The sequence below is a fragment of the Gadus chalcogrammus genome, chromosome 11 (genome assembly GCF_026213295.1).
Source record: "Gadus chalcogrammus isolate NIFS_2021 chromosome 11, NIFS_Gcha_1.0, whole genome shotgun sequence".
Classification (NCBI taxonomy): domain Eukaryota; kingdom Metazoa; phylum Chordata; class Actinopteri; order Gadiformes; family Gadidae; genus Gadus; species Gadus chalcogrammus.
In genome coordinates this window covers 23,300,363-23,321,111 of record NC_079422.1, presented here as the reverse complement: position 1 = coordinate 23,321,111, position 20,749 = coordinate 23,300,363, and the positions used below count along the sequence as shown (strand labels likewise).

At 46.6% G+C, this 20,749-nt stretch overlaps 1 protein-coding gene across 1 annotated transcript in view; it reads right to left on the bottom strand.

The window, feature by feature from the left end:
* Window positions 1-13,555: 13,555 nt before the first annotated feature.
* LOC130391260 (ADP-ribosylation factor-like protein 15) overlaps window positions 13,556-20,749 on the bottom strand; it is a 115,148-nt gene continuing 107,954 nt past the window's right edge. The window contains exon 5 of the mRNA XM_056601297.1: window positions 13,556-15,205. Coding sequence (XP_056457272.1) covers window positions 15,053-15,205 — 153 coding nt within the window. The 3' untranslated portion in view covers window positions 13,556-15,052. The remainder of the gene's footprint in view (window positions 15,206-20,749) is intronic.

Below are 20,749 nucleotides of genomic sequence, written 5' to 3'. Positions count from 1 at the left end.
CCTTATTGTATATTTATGGTGTGATGAATTTTCATGCATTTCAACTCACTCGCCACGGAGCTATTCACACTCAGCTGCAGTTCACTTCCTGCCAGCCAGCCCTTTGTGTTTCCTAAACTTCCACTTATGCCAAACTGCGTGACCGCTTTGATATTCACACACTATTCATCGATGCATAATTGGTATAACTCATCCTTCAGCAGTAATTAATGCACCGCGATGCAAATCCTTAACCGTCCGTCGGTACATCATAAGGGCCGCCCCTATATGCTCGTAATGCGCCGCCTGAACGCAAGGTATGCGTAAACATCACTGTATTTGCGTCGCATTTGAATTCTACATAAAAAGCAACGGAGAAAATCCTTTCCCCTGGCTGAACTAACTTGCACCAATAGAAGTTGGAAGCATTCCAGCACGTTTGGACCATTGGTGAAATAATGCAATAATGAAAGGAGGAGAAAAAGATCATTGTGCCATGATGAAATTGTTTGAAGTCATTACTGAACAACAGAACAACAGTGTTTACACACACACAAACACAAACACATGGAACAGCACAAGCGCAAGCAAATTGCTGGGCTTACACAATCCTATTGGTGAGCTGTCCGCAATCAACGACAACGATGGTGTATAGGGTGTGTACATGATGATGTTATGTGAGTGTGTGCGTCTATTTATTTGTACGCGTGAATGGGAGCATGCTGCAGCAATTAAAAGTTGTAAAAACATTCAAATCGCACAGCAGTAGTACTTGTTCTATCTTTTTTTCTAACTTTGACTGGTTTCTAAGGATCAGCGTTGGAATGGGTTTTGAATGTCACACCAGGATCTACTTTAAATTGTATTGATTCTTCTTATTGAATTAATGTCAAACAAGTGTTCACCCTAGAATAATACTCAAAGGAAAACACATGGAATAACTAAGAACATATTCTCAATCTTATTGGAATCAGTTGAGCATGATATTAGTATAATTAAGAAGAAAACGAGGAGTACAGAATATTAAGATCAAAACGTGCGTTTTTGTTTAATGGAATACCAAAGTCACGCACACAAGCATCACTAACTGCTTTCTTCTGCTGCGGATCCATTGGCGGAACAAAAGGCCCAGGAGGCAAATGGAGTAGATCTCGTGCCGAGACCTATCAGATAGTGGGGGTGGTCTCCCTCACGCAACCGCTTTCCAAAGCGATGATGACCCAATGATCACTATTGTTCTTGGTCACATTCATACTGTAAATTTCCTAGCCCCCGCAAGCAGCACGCAACCCTGGCTAGTCCGACGCCAAAGTTGTGCTCTGGACATGCTGCGGCTTCGCTGGGGCCTTGTGGGCTTGTATTTGTGTTGCAACACATTGTGGAGGATGTAGATCTGCAGATTGACATTGATTGCTGGCTATCGAAACCAAAAAACGTCACAGGCAGCCCTTATCAGACATGCGGTCGGTCACCCTGGGTGTATGACTTTTGAGCTGCGTATGCAAAACAACCAATGCAACGTTAGAATATCATTGATTGTGTAAGCGTCAAATAAACAGCTTTCAAACAAAGCTGTGACGTTAAGTCCTTTCGACAAAGCATCTTCAAAATAGTTTTTGAAAAAAAAAAAACGACTCGAATTTCAGTCAATCGGTTTTCAAATGCAGATCATCATGATGCCTTACTTTTAAGGTCGCCCGTAAGGTCATCTCGCAACTAAGACTCAGATTCATAATGTAAAGGAAATGAAAACATCTCAAAGCCACTTTTCCTTGCCCTCGATGGAAAACGTCACAAGGTCAAGGAAAGTTGCGAAGCAGCATCCACAATAACTCAGGAAAAGACAACCGCTGTGCCAAGAGAATCCGACTGCAAGTACACCGGGCTAGGAAACCACACTGCTCAGAAGATGTGACTACTAAACGCTCATCTATGATACTTCGCCCAGTGTGTTCTTACCGTGTTGTTTCATACTCGGGTTATAAACGTATAAAGTGGACAACTCTGTAAAACCTAATATAAAATAATAGAAAAATAATATCATAGGATTCCTTTTCTCAACAGTGAAATAAATGGACAATTGTCACATTGAGAAGGGTTGCTTAGCCTCACCCTCCTGTCCACTCATATTTATCAAAGTGAATCCCACTTAGTATGTTTGTTATAAAATGATTGTCGATAATAATGATTGATCGTTTGAATGCTTGACTGCTGCTTCCTGCAGCAAGGCATTGTGGGACAGCATTACCTCCATTCCGTTCGTAAAGGATGCCAAAGGATACAAGGAAGGAAGCGAAGAAGCACCTTTCCTTGGCATTTGAACAGCTCTTATCATGGCTGATACCTGGGCTCATACAATCGGGTCATTTCACTCAGTTAGGGACCTTCCTAAGAGAAAAGGAATATTCAACCAATTCAACCAATACTTCAGCTCTCTATATCTGTGATGCCACTGGCCCAGTGATAGTATCAGCGCAGGGACCTCATAGTTTAGGTCTCCGGAAAATAGTGTCAAATCATCGTTGTCATCGTCTTGACAAACTTAAATCTTGTTGTTTTGTTTCTGTGGCTCGTTTGGAATAAGCAAGTTACACATTGGACGTCTTTGAAATTAATTATAAGGGTATTCCGCTCACATGAACGGGAGCTAGGCTACTGTAGCTCTGCAAGTCAATGGGACGCGGCTAACGCAAAGCAAATGCTAACACTGCCAACTCTCCATCTGGAAACACAATGATGAATTTGGCTCTAAACGACTCTAAAGGTTTGGGAAGGCAGCTCCCAAAGGCATACAATGGCACACTTATTGATCTTTTCTTCCTCCTTTGTCCCATTACTATCAGCTTGGATGTGATGCCTTCCTCGCTGAGGTCAGGACCCCTGGCTCTCCACACACTTCAAAGATCCCATTGGCTATGGGGAAGACAAAAGGGTCACGGGGGTTAGGTAAGGGAGCCGGACACAGACGTCCGCGGACCCCTACATGTCTGCTCTAACACTCCAACTGTCTTTTACTCATTCAGAGATGTAGATTTATTAGGATTGTTATATATATATATATATATATATATATATATATATATATAAATCATTTGCACAAGGCAAGCCGATGCACTTCACCATGTTGATAAGAGAATTAAAATGAGAAGAATTATGGGACAAAAAAATCAAGGGATATTTAGCATAGAAAAAGAATTTGCGATTAATCGCGATTAATCGTGAGTTAACTATGACATTAATGCGATTAATCACGATTAAATATTTTAATCGCTTGACAGCTCTCATATATATATATATATATATATATAACCTTTTTATACACATATCCTTTAAGAGCCTATTATTTGTCTTTAAATAATGATAGGCCTTCAATTCAGGCGGATATTGCTACATTGGTTATTATACATATAACAAAAACACTTAAAACACTTCTATAAAACACTAGAATTCATTATAATCGCCGCCCAATCATCACCCAATGAAACAGACGTTTTCTTAACATGTCTGGAAAACTCATTAATCTGCTCACGTTTGTTTGAAGTTCTCCGGCACATGTCAGGTGACGATGAATTGTCCCCCAAAGAGTTAATTGATGAAGAGGAGACAAGCAGGGGGAGCTCCATCCTCTCTCCCCTACCCTGGTTGAAGGAGATGCAAGTTGGCAGTGCAGGAGAAGCTTGAAGATTAATGTTGCGAAAGGGGCTTCTGACAGCCTTTCCGCAGGTCGCTGTTCTCTTGGGTGGCCCGATTGGTCTTGGATGTCACTTTTGCTACTTAATCTTGTGTATGTGAACCAGGCTGATATGTAGAGACTGGACCAGTCCAGCGGCAGCACGTGAAACAGAAGAAAATAAGAAGAAAAGTGGAGAAGAAAAAGAAGAGAATGCAAGGCTGTCAAGCCATGTAACGAGGCGGCCTGGAATGTCGGCCATTTTAATAACTTGTTTTTGTGTGTTATGTGTTACTTTTTTCTACATGTTATTATTCATACTATTCATGAATTACATACCAACCGCACCTTTCAGTTCGATTGATCAAATTAAGTGAAAGAAAAGTTAGGCTACTTGGTTAATTAATACCCTTTAGCAAAAATGATCATTGCTATTAGAATTTATGCGTGTTATTTTAATTGAATGTGTTACTATTGTAAAATTGTGATTAATTCAAGCAGATCCACTAACAAGAAGGTATCTCTTTCAATACAATTCATACATAGTAGATATAAGGATAATTTGCTGCCGTTTTCTTTTCACTTGACCCCCTTTTCTTTGAAGGGTTGAAAAGCCCTAAATGTCACGCGATAGATCAGTATAAATCAAGGTATATTGAGCAGCGCATGTAGTGTTAATGGTCAAGTAGCACTTTCACTGTTAGCGTGAGTCAAATCTTGATAGGCAACATAAACAGGCAATAGTCAGACCTCCAGAAGGTTGAATTGGGAAACAGAAACACAACAGGATGCGGCAGGACTCCCATTGGCTAATCCCATTAGAGGATCTTTAAAGGCAAATTCCAAATCCTTAAAGTAAACAAAAAGAAAGAGTCTTCAAGCCTATAGCTACAGCTTCAGACAGCCCTGTCGCCTGATTATCATACAGTAATATGTAACGTTAACGTTAGAACTCACTTACTACCAAATACAATCACTGGATAGCTGGTGACAACTGTTAATCAGTCTGGTATTTATCGGATAATGATTATCCTTGACATTGATCTGACAGTAATAGGGCTACTGTACACATACACCTAGAATACATTAAAGTTGTCTCATGAAAAAAATGCCAGCCAGAAACAGACCAATTGTCCAAGCTGCTTAATGGGCCAACCCTTGCAAACCAGTCTAGACTGGTATCTTACCTGACCTTTCTGACATTTAACCCTAATCCCCAATACCTGCAACACTATTTCTGGAAGTCCCTCCTAAGCCTATTTCCATTATTTAACGTCTATTAGTGTCATATTCTCAGTCCGGTGAGGCGGCCTACACAGGGATTCCCATCTGCGCCCGTCATCAGGAAAATAGCTGCGACCAGCCTGTGTCATACGAGCTGTGAACCACCAACCTTGCATGACACCGGCAGTCTTCTTGGCCGTATTTCTCAATAGATAGATCTCACTTAAGACCATGGCTGACAGCGTCAACCACAATGCACCGGACGAATGAATCCTACGAAGGCGCCGAGTGCAATATTTATTTGGTGCGACCAAATACGGTCGCCGTGTCCTCCACACCACTTCGTTCCCTCCTCCCCCAACTCCCCGTAAACGCGGGGTATCTGCAAAACACAGGTGTTCTGGATCGGCGGAAATCATGTGTTTACTCGATTTTGGCTCTCCCCCTTTATCTACACAGAGCGTTTGTGTTTTAAGAGCTGCAAGCTGCCCACTGTGTGTCGTCACCAGGGCCGCGTTCCCCAGTAAACTGTTTGGGTTTTGGGAACTAATCCACCTACAGATGTTGGCCCCCGCGCCGCGCCGCGCCGCAGCCTCTCCCAACAGGCCCCCCGTCGCATGGAAGGGCCGTTTGGGTTTCAAAAGGAGGATATTTACAATAAATTAGTAGGTGATTAACGAAGTGTCAAGCAGTGCACAGCAGAGCCCCGTTTCGTTAGAGGGGTTCGCTTATGCGGAGAAGAGGGAAATGTGCAATACAATTTTCGCAGGATAAGACTCAATTATCCGGAATACATTCTGTGTTGTTTCGTCTTCATATGAGAACGTTGCTAGTGGCACACAGTGCCTTAATCGTGGGGAAGGTCTCGGTTCGGTCCGAGCTTTTCTTCATCCCGAATTTATACAATATGTTTGTGACAAAAAAGCCAACGGCTTATATATATTTATCCCAAATGCTCATCATCAAAGTGTTTCCCAGAGAGCGTGAGAGGATAATCCTGCCTCATCCTCATTACACTTTCACACTTCCCAGTAAAACAAAAGGGAATCATCATTGTCCTCCACCAGTGATCTGCAGCAGTGGTGAGACACTGGCCCGAGTAGCCGCCAACACCATCGGCGGGCGTTTCGGGGGCACTAGTAAACCAACCGGGAGTCTAGACCGCTCACGACGGCCATGCTCAGGTCACCCTCGTAAAAAGTCCCAGAGACGTGTGGAGCCCTAGAGGGCAGAGAGGAAGACACAGACCCAGGTTATCACCTGCGCCAGCTGGGTAATAATCTGTTCCACCGGCGGCTGCTACTGCGCCCCGCCGATTAAATCACGGGGCCTGAGAGAGCCGTAGGTTCCACATGTGCCCAGGCCCTAGTCGTGACTCAGGGTCAATCTCATGGAACTCGAGCAGGGCTTTCGCTGTGGCTGACTGGCCGAGTTTGCATTGGAGCTTTATCTACTATCATGTATGTTAGGGATGAACTGTAAGCAATAACAGCAGTGGTAAGGCATGGGAAGTCACGTGAAATATACAGTACTAAATGAACAACACTTCAACCCATACACCTCTGTTTCGTGCTCGGTTTTATAAGATACAAATAAAATAAAATATAAAACAAACATTGAAAGATCCCACCAATGTGGACCTAATTGCGACTTAAGGCATCGCAAAGGGACCACCACTAATTGACCTTCTACAGGAATGCTACACCTTTTACTTGAGTGACATTTGCTTTTAGGCGCTCCTATGGGACGGGGGGAGCGGGGGGGAGGGGGGGGGCTGTGGAAGGCGATAGCGGGAGAGATCTTCCAGAGATAAGCCTACACCCCCCCCCCCCCTCGCCCTGCACCCCCTGTCCCTCAGACAACAAAGACAGTGAGTGATGTTTGTCTGAAAACCAAGAGCTCGGATCCCTCTTGTTATGATGTGGGGGCCACCTGGGATGGGGGTCTCTGTCAGCACAAGGGGGGGGGGGGGGGGGGGGGGGGAGGGAGAGAGGAGGAGAGATAGAGAAAGAGACAAGGAGAGAAAGCGCTGGAGAGGGAGAGAGAGAGAAGAGAGAGGGAGAGATTGTGTGTAAGAGAAAGAGAGAGTAAAATAAAGAGTGAGCAATAGAGGGCAAGAGAGAGAAAAAGAGATGGAGTGGGAGAGAGAGATACACAGACAGAGAGAGAGAGAGAGAGAGAGAGAGAGAGAGAGAGAGAGAGAGGAATGAGGGAGAGAAAAAGGGGGAGAGAGAGATACACAGACAGAGAGAGAGAGAGAGAGAGCGAGAGAGAGAGAGAGGAATGAGGGAGAGAAAAAGGGGGAGAGAGAGAGAGAGAGAGAGAGAGAGAGAGAGAGAGAGAGAGAGAGAGACGGAAGCCGGAATGAGGAAGAAAAAAAGGGAGAGAGAGAGAGAGAGAGAGAGAGAGAGAGAGAGAGAGAGAGAGAGAGAGAGAGAGAGAGAGAGAGAGAGAGAGAGAGAGAGAGAGAGAGAGAGAGAGAGAGAGAGAGACGGAGGCCGGAATGAGGAAGAAAAAAAGGGAGAGAGAGAGAGAGAAAGCGCGGAAGATAAATGGATCTGAGCCAGACGCTGGTCGTTCAGGACAACAGTGTGAGTGACAGGGCAGCTAAGATCTCACGGAAGCCACCGGACAGATGAGGCGCTCAGGACCTGGAGAAAGAAAAACAGGAGGCGGGCCCCACAAACAGTGGCCAGAGGAGGAGTGAGGGGAGTGATCAGTGGTTTGTTTGTTTTGCATTAAGCTTTTACATACTGACTTATATGATGATTTGCATGAAATCATTACTGGCTCAGAGCTTCTGAAGACATACGTAGTAACTCTTCATACCATAATGGTCCAGTGCTAATATTAATAATATAAATAATATTAGTAAACGTAGTAATGCTATGAGAACTGATGAATTGTTAATAAAGTTTAGTGTTTACTAGGTGGTACTCCATTTGATGCACAGAGCTTTGTAGATGAAAAAATATAGAATGAATAAAAAGAAGAAGAATGAAGAACCACATATTGGTAAATCCTACGGACTACGTGGGTCTCCTGTCCCGATAAGTCTTAGAAAGAATCGAGTATAACCTATCAGCATATTGTGCCATGCGTTGGATGAAAGTGTGAGCGGCGGTTAGACGGTGAGTCATAGTGGATCGTCTCCAGCTGAAGCTAAATACTTCTCACATGTCACAATTGGAAAGATTGAGAAGGACTGTTGCTGGCAGAAGAACAGCCCTGCTGAGCCTCGAAGCCAAGATCTGCAACATCCATTCAGAGTAAGTATCTCACAGAGGACCCTTAGAGTCCAAAAAGAGTCTGTTCGCCCACAGAGGAGTTTGGAAATCCAAGCAAACATGGAACATTAGGAGGGAGGTCGTTTGGTAGAGTACGGTTGAATTGCAGGTCTAATAATATATGAGATCTGCAAAATGTGCCCAGAATGATGACTGTGGAATGGAATTCAGTTGGTGCACAGAAATATATAATGCTGTAAAAATCTACTTGCTTTACTCTAAGAGAACCTTCAACTATGCATTTCCCAAGTGGGACTTTACATCAGAGGCAACACAATGCTCAGGAGTACATATATTATGGTTTTATTTATATGGGATATATATCTCAGGTTATATGTACGAGTTGGAATAAACTCAACCAGCTTTACAAGATCATAGAACAAAATGTTAATTGTCATTATCCATCAACCACTAGAAATTAGAATGAGGCTACCTATTCGGCAGAATAAAGGATTTAAAATATAATAAACCCCTTATAACAAAAAATGTCGGTTAGCACATGTATATTTGCCTTTGCATTGATTAGCATGTTAACACAAAATATCGCCTTCATTATACGGTTGTACATTTTGTGCTTAATTGAGATTCTCAATTAACAAAATATAAAAATGATGTTGTGGGTTAATTGGCTTGCATGTACGACGATGAGTATCATACATTATGTTTACCGTATAATACTCTCGCAGAGAATCAACTGAAAACATGAAAAACACAATGAAAACAAACTCATCACACATGGTGACAACTAAGACTCAACTCCAACAGAGAATTTTCCCCCTGGCTTGAATTATTCTAATTCCACTGTGATGGTTTTACACAAAGCCAAAAGTCTTTCTGTAAAAATAAAAAACTAGGTACGCTCTTTCTTTATTTCATAATATTGCAATTCTAACTGAAATTTCTCTCCCCCAAACGAAGTCTCACATGGACTGAGCAGTCGACTCCGCCAGTGTGACTCAAGAGCAATCATCCAACAATTCTGGCAATGATTATTTTGGACCACGGTGCACATTTCGCTGTGTAGCATACAATTACATCATCCTCAGCTTTGTTTCCCCTTAACCTTGTTTGTTTTTAAAAAGGGTTTGTGTTTGTATGTGTGTGTGTGTGTGTGTGTGTGTGTTTTTGTTTGGATGGTCGGGGATGTGTATAGATAGGTGGCTGGTTGGTTGGATGGGTGGGTTTGTGTGTGGGTGGGTGAGTTGGTGTGTGAGGGGGAGGTGACGGAGGGGGAGGGAGGTGATGACATAAATAAGAGCAAAAGCATCAAACCCGGGGGTCCGGCCCGTTAATGGCTGGAATAACCCCCTTACCAAAACACAGCATGAATGATGGGCCCCGGGGCCGCGCGGCCTGCGCGACGCGTCACCACATCGGAAGGGGCCCGTGTTTGTCTTTGATTGTGCAATGCCTCATGGGATATTATCACAGGGATGGGGAGGAAGCCTACCCAGGGATGAACCGGGGCCACTGACCGTGAAGGGGGGGGGGGGGGGCGGCGCTGGGGGTGTGGCCTTGGGACGTCCCGCGTTGAGCCCTTGCTCACGGAGACCGGGAGTGCAAGGAGCAGATGGATGCCAGGGACAACATCTGTTCCAGCTCGACGCGGGGCCGGACCTTATCAGGCAGACGCGTTCCCGACACGCGCTGGACGGCCGCGGGGAGGGACGGTGTGGGCAGGGTGGCATTCTCGGCAGAGTTTAAGACAACGTGTGCGCGGGCCTATTGTTTGTCCTGTAAACGAACGTGGGCTCCCCTGTCGGGGGGTGCGTTTGCCTTTGTGAAAGCTGGAGGAGATCAAGGGTTCTGCAGACGTGTAATCAGATACTGTTTATATTAGCAACGCAGCTCTGCATGTGTGGGACGGTTTTAGAAGCTCCGGCATTTAACTAAATACAAATGTGTCCATGTAATTAAAGTTGCCCTTCTATCCTTTTATTTGATATTTTAAATCAAATCTGTTTTTTTATTGAAACTATTTGTATTAAACTTTGTCCCAAAAAGCCTTCAAACCGTAAATATCCAAGGATTTGTGTAACCAATGGAATTGATATGTGATATTTATTCAATACACTTTTTTTTTAGTTTTGCCAACATTCAGGTTGTATCAAACATCTTTCAAAGTCCTTAAGCAGAAGTTCAATAATCAATTATGGACGCATAAACACATCTAAAATCTGATTTATATTCATGCCTTCCATAACAAAATATAAGCATTTTTCCAAGTGATACTTTAAAGAAGCTCACATGGTTTATATTAATAAAATAGAGTGTGGATGTGTGATATCTTAAGAAAACACAGCATTCCACGCACACACAGCATTCCACGCACACACACACACACACACACACACACACACACACACACACACACACACACACACACACACACACACACACACACACACACACACACACACACACACACACACACACACACAGCGATATCTTAAATCATCGAATCGTTATCGAATTTAACATAAATTCAACATAATCATAAAGAATATCTGTTTTGAAATATACAGTTCTACATGGACTTGGTATTGAGTGGAATCAAGAAAAGAGTTATGTCAACCGCACTCACATTCCTGGCCAAATCTCTGAGTTTACATTGATATGACCTTTTTCCCGCTTAATTGAATGAATGAGTGTACCTGTGGTCTTCTATGAACGTTCACCACAGAGGGAAACAAAGATCATTAGGAAGCGTTCAAGGCGGGCCAGATGCGAGGGGATTCTCTGCTTCTGAAAGACAGACAAACGGATCGTGGCCAGACTAGTAGACACATGTACACACCAACACTGATGAAGAGGAGCAGGTGGGGAGTATGAGTGTGTGTGGGAGAGGGCAAGTGACGATGGGAGGGAAGCGGGGAGATAACGAGAGCAAGACAGAGTAAGAGACATCAAAAGAGAACCAGAGAAAAGGTGAGAAAGAGAGACAGCAAGAGTGACGACAGACGGACATTAATTAAGGGTCAACAATAGTGTCATACTATCAACAACTCAACCTGATCGTGACCTTAACCACATTAACTTACATTTTAGCTGTACTTCCCCATTGCATTCATAATTCAATTTGTATCCAATTTTGACAATTCTTTCTACTATTATTTTGTATCTTATTTAAGTTTTTGTGCTTTGGCAATAAAACCTTTGAATCTTGAGAGATTGAAATATAATCTCCTCTGGCCCCTGAAGCCCCCCTCTCCGGAGCTTCGGCCCTGGGCTTTATGATGACCACACTGAGGGTCCACTAGTTTAGAGAGAGAGAGAGAGAGCGAGAGCGAGAGCGAGAGCGAGAGCGAGAGAGAGAGACAGAGAGAGGGAGAGCGAGAGAGGGAGAGCGAGAGAGACAGAGAGACAGAGCGGTACTGAGAGAGAGAGAGACAGAGAGAGAGAGAGAGAGAGAGAGAGGTAGAGAGACAGAGCGGTACTGAGAGACAGAGAGAGAGAGAGAGAGAGAGAGAGAGAGAGGTAGAGAGACAAAGAGAGAGGTAGAGAGACAGAGAGACCGAGAGAGAGCAATATACGGAGATAGATGACAAAAAAAAAATCTATGTATAAGAGGACAGATTTTTTCAAGGCAGTTTGGAAACAACAAACCAAGAGAAGGAAAGTGAGGGAGGGGAGAGAGAAAGGGGAGAAAGGGGGTGAAGAGAGAGGAGAGGGGGAGAGGAGAGAGGGAGAGGAGCACCGGGCCGTGGTGTCTGCTCTGCTCAGCCGACTGAGCAACGGCCTGGCTGCCCACGGGCACACGCTGGGAGACGGGATCAAAGAGTCGCCACGGCAACCTGCGCGACACACAGTGCACTAAAGCCACACGGTTGATGTGAAGGAGAGGGAGGTAGGTGTGTGTGTGTGTGTGTGTGTGTGTGTGTGTGTGTGTGCGCCTCCTGTCAGCTACTCCTCACGCCTCACTTGGTTCAAAGTTGGTTCAGAGCTGTTCGTCGGACTCTTGAATCCATTTCAGTTTTATTTCAGTCTTAACTCCCAGAAGTCCTGCGTCACTCCATTAGAAGGCTGGGGTCATCTAGTACAATCATTATATTCAAAAAAAGATGGTTCCTTGATCCAAGGAACCATTTTACAGCAAAATCAAGGTCTCTGCGGTTATTAAGACTAACACCCTAGGCAAACGAATTCCATTCCATTAATTAACTTCGATAATACCGTCTATGATTAATCACACTGAAATGTTTATCAGCAACACTCAGTCTGATGAATTATCATTACAAATATCCTGGTTTCAAATATTTGCATCTAATCCAGTGTAACTCTTCTCGGCTCCCCTTGTTCATATCCACATGGAGTGTGTTCACGGTTTTGATCCGGGGACTTTCAACAACTTGAAAACGTACCGACACAAACCACAACAGACACCAAATACACAGAAAATCCAAGACAACTTCGCTTTTCATAAATTTAATTGTCATTTTTCGACAAAACTCATAAAATCAAAGAAAAAAAACAACATACTATGACGAGCGGTTTTAAAACCTACGGTGATGTTTGCTATGCGGATCAACACCAACCAAAGGGAGCGTCTGTGCTTCTTGGCGTTACAAATGATCTGGTCTTAAAGCTAGTGAATGACACAGAAAAAAAAGGCAGATTCCAGAAAAGACAAATTGGCAGGTCTTTTTTTTTTTTGGCAGACCTTTTTCGAAACCAGGGGTCCTGGAAAAACAACCGGCGGGCCACAGGGGAGACGGTAACGTATCCCGACGCCGTCGGGGCAAACGGGGGAGAAGGGGAGGCTGTGTGGGGGGGGGGGTTGTATTCATTAAGAATACACAGCAGGTACATGAACCGTACGGGAATACATAACGGTACATAAGGTTACACCTTCCGCCCTGTGAAGGTGCTTTATGCCCGTCGTACAGCTTCGGCTGCCGCTTGGGAGTCCAACGTTTCGTCTGCACGTGCTCAGACTGCGGCGGGCGCGACCCCAACCCGAACGTCAGGTAGACACTCTTTATCTATCGACCTCAACGGCTGCGCAGAAAAAGACAACAATGTTCGTTTTAGGATCCGTTTGCAGGTGGTAAAATTCCTAAACTTCTCTGCCGAACCATACAGAAAACAAAAGACATACACTGTGAAAATATATATATATATATTAAAAACAAAAGAGACAGAAGACAAAATAAACCACAACCCGTCAACGATACAGAATGTTTTGTTCCTCAAGAGGCTCATGGGACATAAGCACACCTGTGGCACGTAAAAGTATCACACACTGCGCAGGTGTGGAGTCTACACAGAGCGGTTGGGTGGGGGGGGGGCAGACCACATACCACAGTGGGGACGTATGGGACCCAGGGATCGGCAGCGGATCCAGGGGAGGTCTTAGACGGTTGGGATGAGTAGGGATGTGTATGCGTGTGTGGTGGTGGTGTGTTGCTGGGGGTGGTCCGCGACAAGGCAATGGGGTAGCAGACAGGGAGGGGTCTTCACAGACAGTTGGAAGGCATTAGTGTGTCGGACAGGGACTTGTCAGCTGCAGCTGCTGGCCTGGCTGATTGATAGAGTTTGTATTCCACCCTGATGGGAGTGTGGTGGGAGCACACACACACACACACACACACACACACACACACACACACACACACACACACACACACACACACACACACACACACACACACACACACACACACACACACACACACACACACACACACACACAGGAGAGGTGCGACCGGGGAGTGAACAAGACAGACAGAGGAGGGAGAAATAAAAATAAAAAAGGTGGACATTCACTCCAGCAACAAGGCGAGGACCCCTTTCATTTCTCGACGGCTACACCAAACAAGGTCAATCATTGCCCCTTGGCCTGGGATTAAGACTTTATGAACAAAGCTACGTGATATATTTATAAAAACAATGATGTGTTCTAAAAAGCATTTTGTAAATGTTAACAGATTTTATAATTAGCTACAAAATATATCTCAAGTTGCACATTAAAAAAAAAGGAAAGCATACGGACACGTTCCCATTGCTCCAAAATAGCCTGTTTTTCTCCATCAAGTTACTAAGTCCTAATAACTGTAGAAGCAGGCTTTGGGTCGCACATGGGGGCCAGGGGATTACAGTATTATGCTCTCCTATTGTATGTACACGATACTTAAAGATATTCCAATGATTCATTCGACTAGACACGGGTCTGTGTGCCGAAACACATGGATATGTAACTACTGTACATAACACACACACACACACACACGCAAGGCTGTGGACTACACTCCAATTACGCAACGACATTCCTCTATACAGAGTCAAAAGGAGAAGTACGCATGACGACCGCACAGTACAGTTTAGGTTTGAAGCGGACCGACAATCAATCGTGCTGACCCAAACATCCTGCGACGTAATTAGTGAAAGATGCTAGAGATATTTACAGACAACCTGGGCTCCTCTTTGTGTGTGGGCGTGTGTGTGTGTGGGTGTGTGTGTGGGCATGTGGTTGTTTGTGTGTGTGTGTTCGTGCGTGTGTGCGTGTGTGTGCGTGCGTGCGTGTGTGTGTGTATAGGTGTGTCAACGTTGTATGTGCGTGTCCAATGACAACATAAGGGAGATTAGAGTCATTCATATTCATCCGATAGGACAGGGCCGGAGCTGTATGACTCCATACCCGCCTAGTGGATTCGGTTTTGAAGTTGCCTACACGGTGCTTTTAAATAGCAGCAACCAAGAATCAACTATTGAAATGTGTTGCGTTTTTTTACATTACTGTTTGATTTTGTGCATTCACGTGTACGCTAGTGTGTGTGTTAGTGTGTGTGTGTGTGTGTGTGTGTATACACTTGGAGGATGTGGTAGCCCACATCTTGATCGTGATCTCATGAGCTTCTAGAGTCCGGGGGGTTAGCCGCTAGCAGGGCTAGCATCATATCCTAGCGGGCTCCGTGTCTTTATCCTCCAGCAGGCTGATGAACTGGCCGAAGGTGTCCTTCACAGTCTCCATGTTGTCCACGTCACTGCCCTCCAGGATCCAGCGTTTCCCCCGGGCCAGCGGCTCCAACTCAAAGTACTTCTTGACCTGCACAGCGGGGGAGGGGGGAAGAGAGAAGAAGACGCAGAACGTCAGGTGGCCGTTTCCTCGCTTTGCCGTGTGTTTTTGTGTCGGACAGAAAACACGGAGTGAACCCGGGGAGACCGGGACACGGGTTCGAACCGTGGAGCCAGAGAGCATCTGCTGTCCAGGTGAAGACGGCAAACACACTTTACACCTTGCCGCCACTTGAGAGTCCCAAACAGTTCATGACACCGTCACACTAATGAAATAAAGAGATGCGTCGGTATGTGGTTGTTTCTTTGTTCACTAAACACATTGCTATTGAGTTGCCAGTAAAGCGCTCGTAAAAAAGGTGTGGATTCTAAGCAGGTGTTGCTCTACCCGAGGTCCTGATCTCACTCCCAGGTGACTCAGCCAATCAGAAGGCAGTGGTAGACTAACCCCGTATATATTAGACTATTTATTCACTCGTTAATCTCTTAAGGCCAAAGGGCCAGCAAGGTCTTACTCCTGTCCTCTGCCTGAGAAGGACGTTTCGGGTCACGGGCGGCCATGCAGGAAAAGCTGAGTAAGGTTTAGGAGGCCAGAGTGGACGGCTGGTAGACAGGATCCTCAGCCCCTGGTAATGTCCTCTGATCAATGCTACGCTGCCGTCTCACCGTCCTTGGTATATACACACTGTCCTTTGTATACCACAACTATCAACTCCACTATCACCTCCACCACCACAACCACCACCTTCACCTCAAACCATCACCTTTACCATAACCACCACCTCAACAACCACCTCCACCTCCACCATGACCACCACCTCAACAACCACCTCCACCTCCACCATGACCACCATCGCCACCACGTCCACCATCACCTTAACAACCACCGCCTTTCCCATCGCCACCACCTCCACCCTCGCCTCAATGGAGTTGAGGAGTTGGTGGAGTTGCCCCTCCGCTGAACTTGCAGAGAGAAGGTGCTCAGATTAAAACCTGATTAAGGGCTGTAGTATCTATTGTAGGAGAGAAGACGACTTCATGATGAAGTTCAGACGCCTACGCTTACTTCAGCACCTGGTTCCTATTTATGTGCTGGAAGGTCTTCCAGTGTGTGCGTGTCAGTGCGTGTGTGCGCGCGCTGGCCCGTGTGTGTGCGTGTGTGTTTTTGTGTCTGTGTGTGTGTGTGTGTGTGTGTGTGTGTGTGTGTGTGTGTGTGTGCGTGCGTGCATGCATGCGTGCGTGTGTGTCACAACCAGTTACATCCCAGTGATGGCTCACTAAGACTTAAAGCTAAAAGTAATGGCAGGTCGCTGGCAGGAATGTTCCAGCCCTCCCGCTGGGTCCAGAGAGCGGCGTTATGACCCACACCTCCTTAATGATAATGCAGTCGCCCCACACGCCACTAATGAAAGAACAGGGCATGTAACACCATTCCATTCATGTCCTGGAAGTGATTAAAAACAGTGAAAAAACGTTTTCTTTTTTAAAATTTATGCAATGACTGATGCAAAGAGTCTTGTAAGGCTAGCAAATGATGACTTTGCATGTATTTATGAGGGTAAGAGACATCAGGGCTGTGCGATGAGGAAACGAGACTCGTTCTGCCCACCTGCCATTAGAAACATTTATGAAAAGATTAGAGGTGCGTACCTTTTACGTGTTCATTACATTTAAACATTGCCGCAAAACTTCCCCCGGTATAAGAGGGTTCTTCTAGGGGGGAATGGCTGTAATAGTCACGCTCCACTGGCCACTTGAACAACATCTGCCTTAAACATGAGGTGGAACTAAATCACACCAAACTCCACAGCAGATGATTGCAGTCATGATAGTCACTAATTGGTTTCATCCTCTGGCTCGCGTGTGTTTGTGTGTATGAACGTATGTGGTGTGTGTGTGTGTGTGTGTGTGTGTGTGTGTGTGTGTGTGTGTGTGTGTGTGTGTGTGTGTGTGTGTGTGTGTGTGTGTGTGTGTGTGTGTGTGTGTTTGTGTGTTTGTGTGGTGTGTGTGTCAGTTGTTAGGGCTGGTGTAGTGACTCTTTCAATACGAATTGTGTGAATGAAGGAACGCCTCATTAACACTGACAGAACATATCAGACATGCACAAATGATGAACTGGGAACACTGTGGACTCCCTTACGTCCTTTTGGTTTTGAAGTTTTCCATAATGACTTAAAGATTGCAGAATGAGGCTTTACAACACTTGCTAACGACCTTAGAAGAAAAATCCCCCACACAATTCCATATGCCTGCCGTTATCAGTTCAACCCGTTTATTCTGCATCGAATCCAACTGAAAATGTTTCAAAATATAGATATATTGCCTGTCTATAGGGTCTATATCTATATCTGGCTGCAGCAGAAGCAACCTGTGTAACAATTTGCACCAAACGGCAGAGAGCCGGTGGGAGAGGTGTGCACCTCCCTCGGATAAGATAAGCAATTCCAAGCGTGTGCCTGTCACACAGTCAAACGACTCGAAATTGCTTTTGTCTAGACCTGGCTTGGCTGTCTGGCTGTGCCCTGGTGTGTGGCATGAGGGGAGCTGGGGGGGCCGGGGGAGAGGAGGAGGAGTGGGGGAGGAGGAGGAGGAGGAGGAGGAGGAGGAGGAGGGGTTGGGGAGAGGAGGGGACGGGAGTTGGTATTCTTTGTGTCTGCTGGAAACCCAGCGAGCCATGCCAGCGAGTGGGAGCGCGAGAGTCTGCCTCTGCCCCCCCCCCAGAGAAGCGTCTCTGTCCGGGTGTAACGCGAGTTTAATGACAGATTAAGTCACCTCTGCCACGTTTGGCCCAGAGGCCTGACTGGAAAGCCGAGCGGACCCAAACAGTGTTAAAAAATCTGTCTGGGTAACATGAGCCGCCCTGGTCCCAGGCTGTAGCCCCGCACCCAGACTGCAGACGATGCGGCTGGCTGCCTGTCTGGCTGGCTCACTCGCCTGCCTGCCTGCCTGTCCGCAGCCAAGGCCCTCTCCTGGATGACTGTGGCCCCTGCACTGGCAGACAAACAGTCCAGCAGTGACCTCTGTGTAAGCAGAGAGAGACTTGGGCTTTCCCCACGAGCACCCCCCCCCCCACCCCCTCCTCCCCCTCGACCCACAGATCCACCCGTACAGCACCCGTACAAACCCGAGACGTACCGCTGAGGCAGTCTCAGGCAGTCCGAGCCAGACTCTGGCACATCTTGACAAAACCGATAAACGAATAACGAACTCGATCGCGTGAAAAAGTCGGACTACGGTTACGCGTCAGGTCGTGTTTCTCCAGAACCACACCGACTGACCCGACCCGGAAAAAACTAAAAACCAACAACGCGGAGCCAGGGGGGTCCGGCCTGGGCTGAAGGAACCCCCTGACCCGCACACTGGGCGTGGCCGGCCCCAGGGCGCCGTCAGTCCGGCCCATGCCGGCCTCTCCCAGATTAAGACCTCCTAAGCGGTCTTACGCTGGGCCTTAAGCATCTGCGCCAGGGCGCTCGCACGGGTACGGTAAGCTCCGCAAGACGGCGGGCGCCAGATGGCTGCAGGGATGACCAGCGGGGTCATCCCGTCCGGCCCCCCTTGTAGGTCAATCGGACCCCGGGGCCCCTGGGACCCACGGGGGCCGCGGGAGAAGGCGGCTTACGTTGAAAAAAAGAAAAGAAAACCAAAAAAGGGAAGGAAACAAACGGTGTGGGAGTTACTCCTCTAAGCAGCCGTGTGTGTGTGTGTTGACTGTTCTTCCCACTGTTGGGATGCAGCCAGCCCTCTCCTCCTCCCCCCCCCCCCCCCATACTCCCAGCCCCCATCCCCCCCCCCGCCCGCCCACCCATGCTGCCCGCAACAGCAAGGTCCATTGTTGTGGTGGAGTGGGAGAAAGGTAAGACAAGACCGATGGCGTGGGTTTGGCAGGAGGTCCCTTTCTTGCGAGATGCCGTAGATTGAGCAGAGCAGGCCGGTTGAGGTTTGTGTATTTTCGGTGTGTTTTACTACACACGGCGCGTCGGGGGCCTTCCTGTGTCGCGCGTGTCTCCGGGGTGCGTTGTTGACGTTTAATTCCATAACAACTAATAACTGTAATTCAGGCCGACGTGTTATGAAGTGCGTGATGCATGACCTCCCGCTGGCGGACACAATCTCAACAAGGATCCGACCGAGGCCCCGTCGGTAACCAAGAGACCGATGGCAAAACAGACGCCGCTAGACATTGATGCACCGACCGACGTAAACACACGGCCTGTAGGGTGTCATGCATGGTGCTAAACCTTAACCCGCTGCTCGGGTTGGCAGACGTTCAGGCCTTTAGATACAATGGGAGGAGTGTCTGTCTCCCCCCCCCCCCCCCCCCCCAACTGTTTCCATTATAAACACGCTGGAGTCATGGTGAGAGCCAGACCAGGCTGTGGAGACCAGACTGCAGGCAGATCCGCTCTGCAGAGCCCGGCTGAGCGTTGGTGGTGGATCGAAGGAGATGGAGATAGAGAGACAGAGACAGCAAGACAGCAACTCGGTCGGATCCTTGCTGGAGAGAGACGCAGAGAGAGCAACTATGGATTGAGAGTATGAGAGAGCGAGTGAAAGGACCAGAGAGAGAGAAAGAGTAGGGGACAACGGTAGAGAAAGAGCACGATAAACAAGAAAGAAAAAGAGGATTTAGAAAGGAGAGCTTGATTAGTCCCCACTGTCTCTCCAATCAATGCTTTCAGGTCAATACTGAACATTGCTTACGGTAAAGAAAAATCCATAGAAATGTGACTGCTGAGCAGAGTTTCAGCGGCACACTAAGCAAAATGCGCACGATGCAATGACGCATCAAACTACAAGAATTCGTTTTTTTTTCCCCACTTTCCTTTTTTTTTTGTGGTTCTTAAGAAAATGTCAGTAATGACGATGAAAACAATGGGAAGTTCATATTTAAGGGGGCGTGATTGGCATCGGAACACATACGCCGGGGCCCGTAATGCTTTCCATGCAGTCATTAAAAAGGAGAACTTGGCATGTTGAGAGTCAATTCAGGTTAACCAGCGTTCCCAGGGCTGCGGTGGCAGACGCCCAACAGAACACACGCTAGCAAGCCCGGTCGGGGAACACATCACGTTGAGAATCTCGCAGATAAAAGCGAGCACGGCAGCGCTTCAGTGCCGTCTCGCTATGCAGGAGTATGTTGGAGGGGGTGGGGAGAAGGGGGTTGTGCAGCAAGCCTCTCGCGGACGGTTAACAGCAATGCCAGATGGAACAGACTCTGGCTGGTTGGACGCACTCCCGCACTAGATCTGTATCGTAACAACAAAAAAATAAACTAAAAGGTGAAATGACCCCGCGTTGTCAGCCCTCTCACCCCTTCCCGAGAGTGTACGTTTCTTTGTCAAGTCTGGAAAAACCATGACGCCTCGGGCTCGCTGGAGACTGAGAAAGACGAGTCTTAACCAGATTAAATAATATCAAATGATACTAATATGCCCTTCCTCTTTTAGGTAATGACATTAAGGTAAGAACAGGAAACGTTCCTTTGGAAAGATGTTGCCTTCAGCAGTGCGAGAAAAGCCAGGCAATAAGAGAAGAGATGATAAGAACAGTTGAGAGAGAAAGAGAGAGAGGCAGA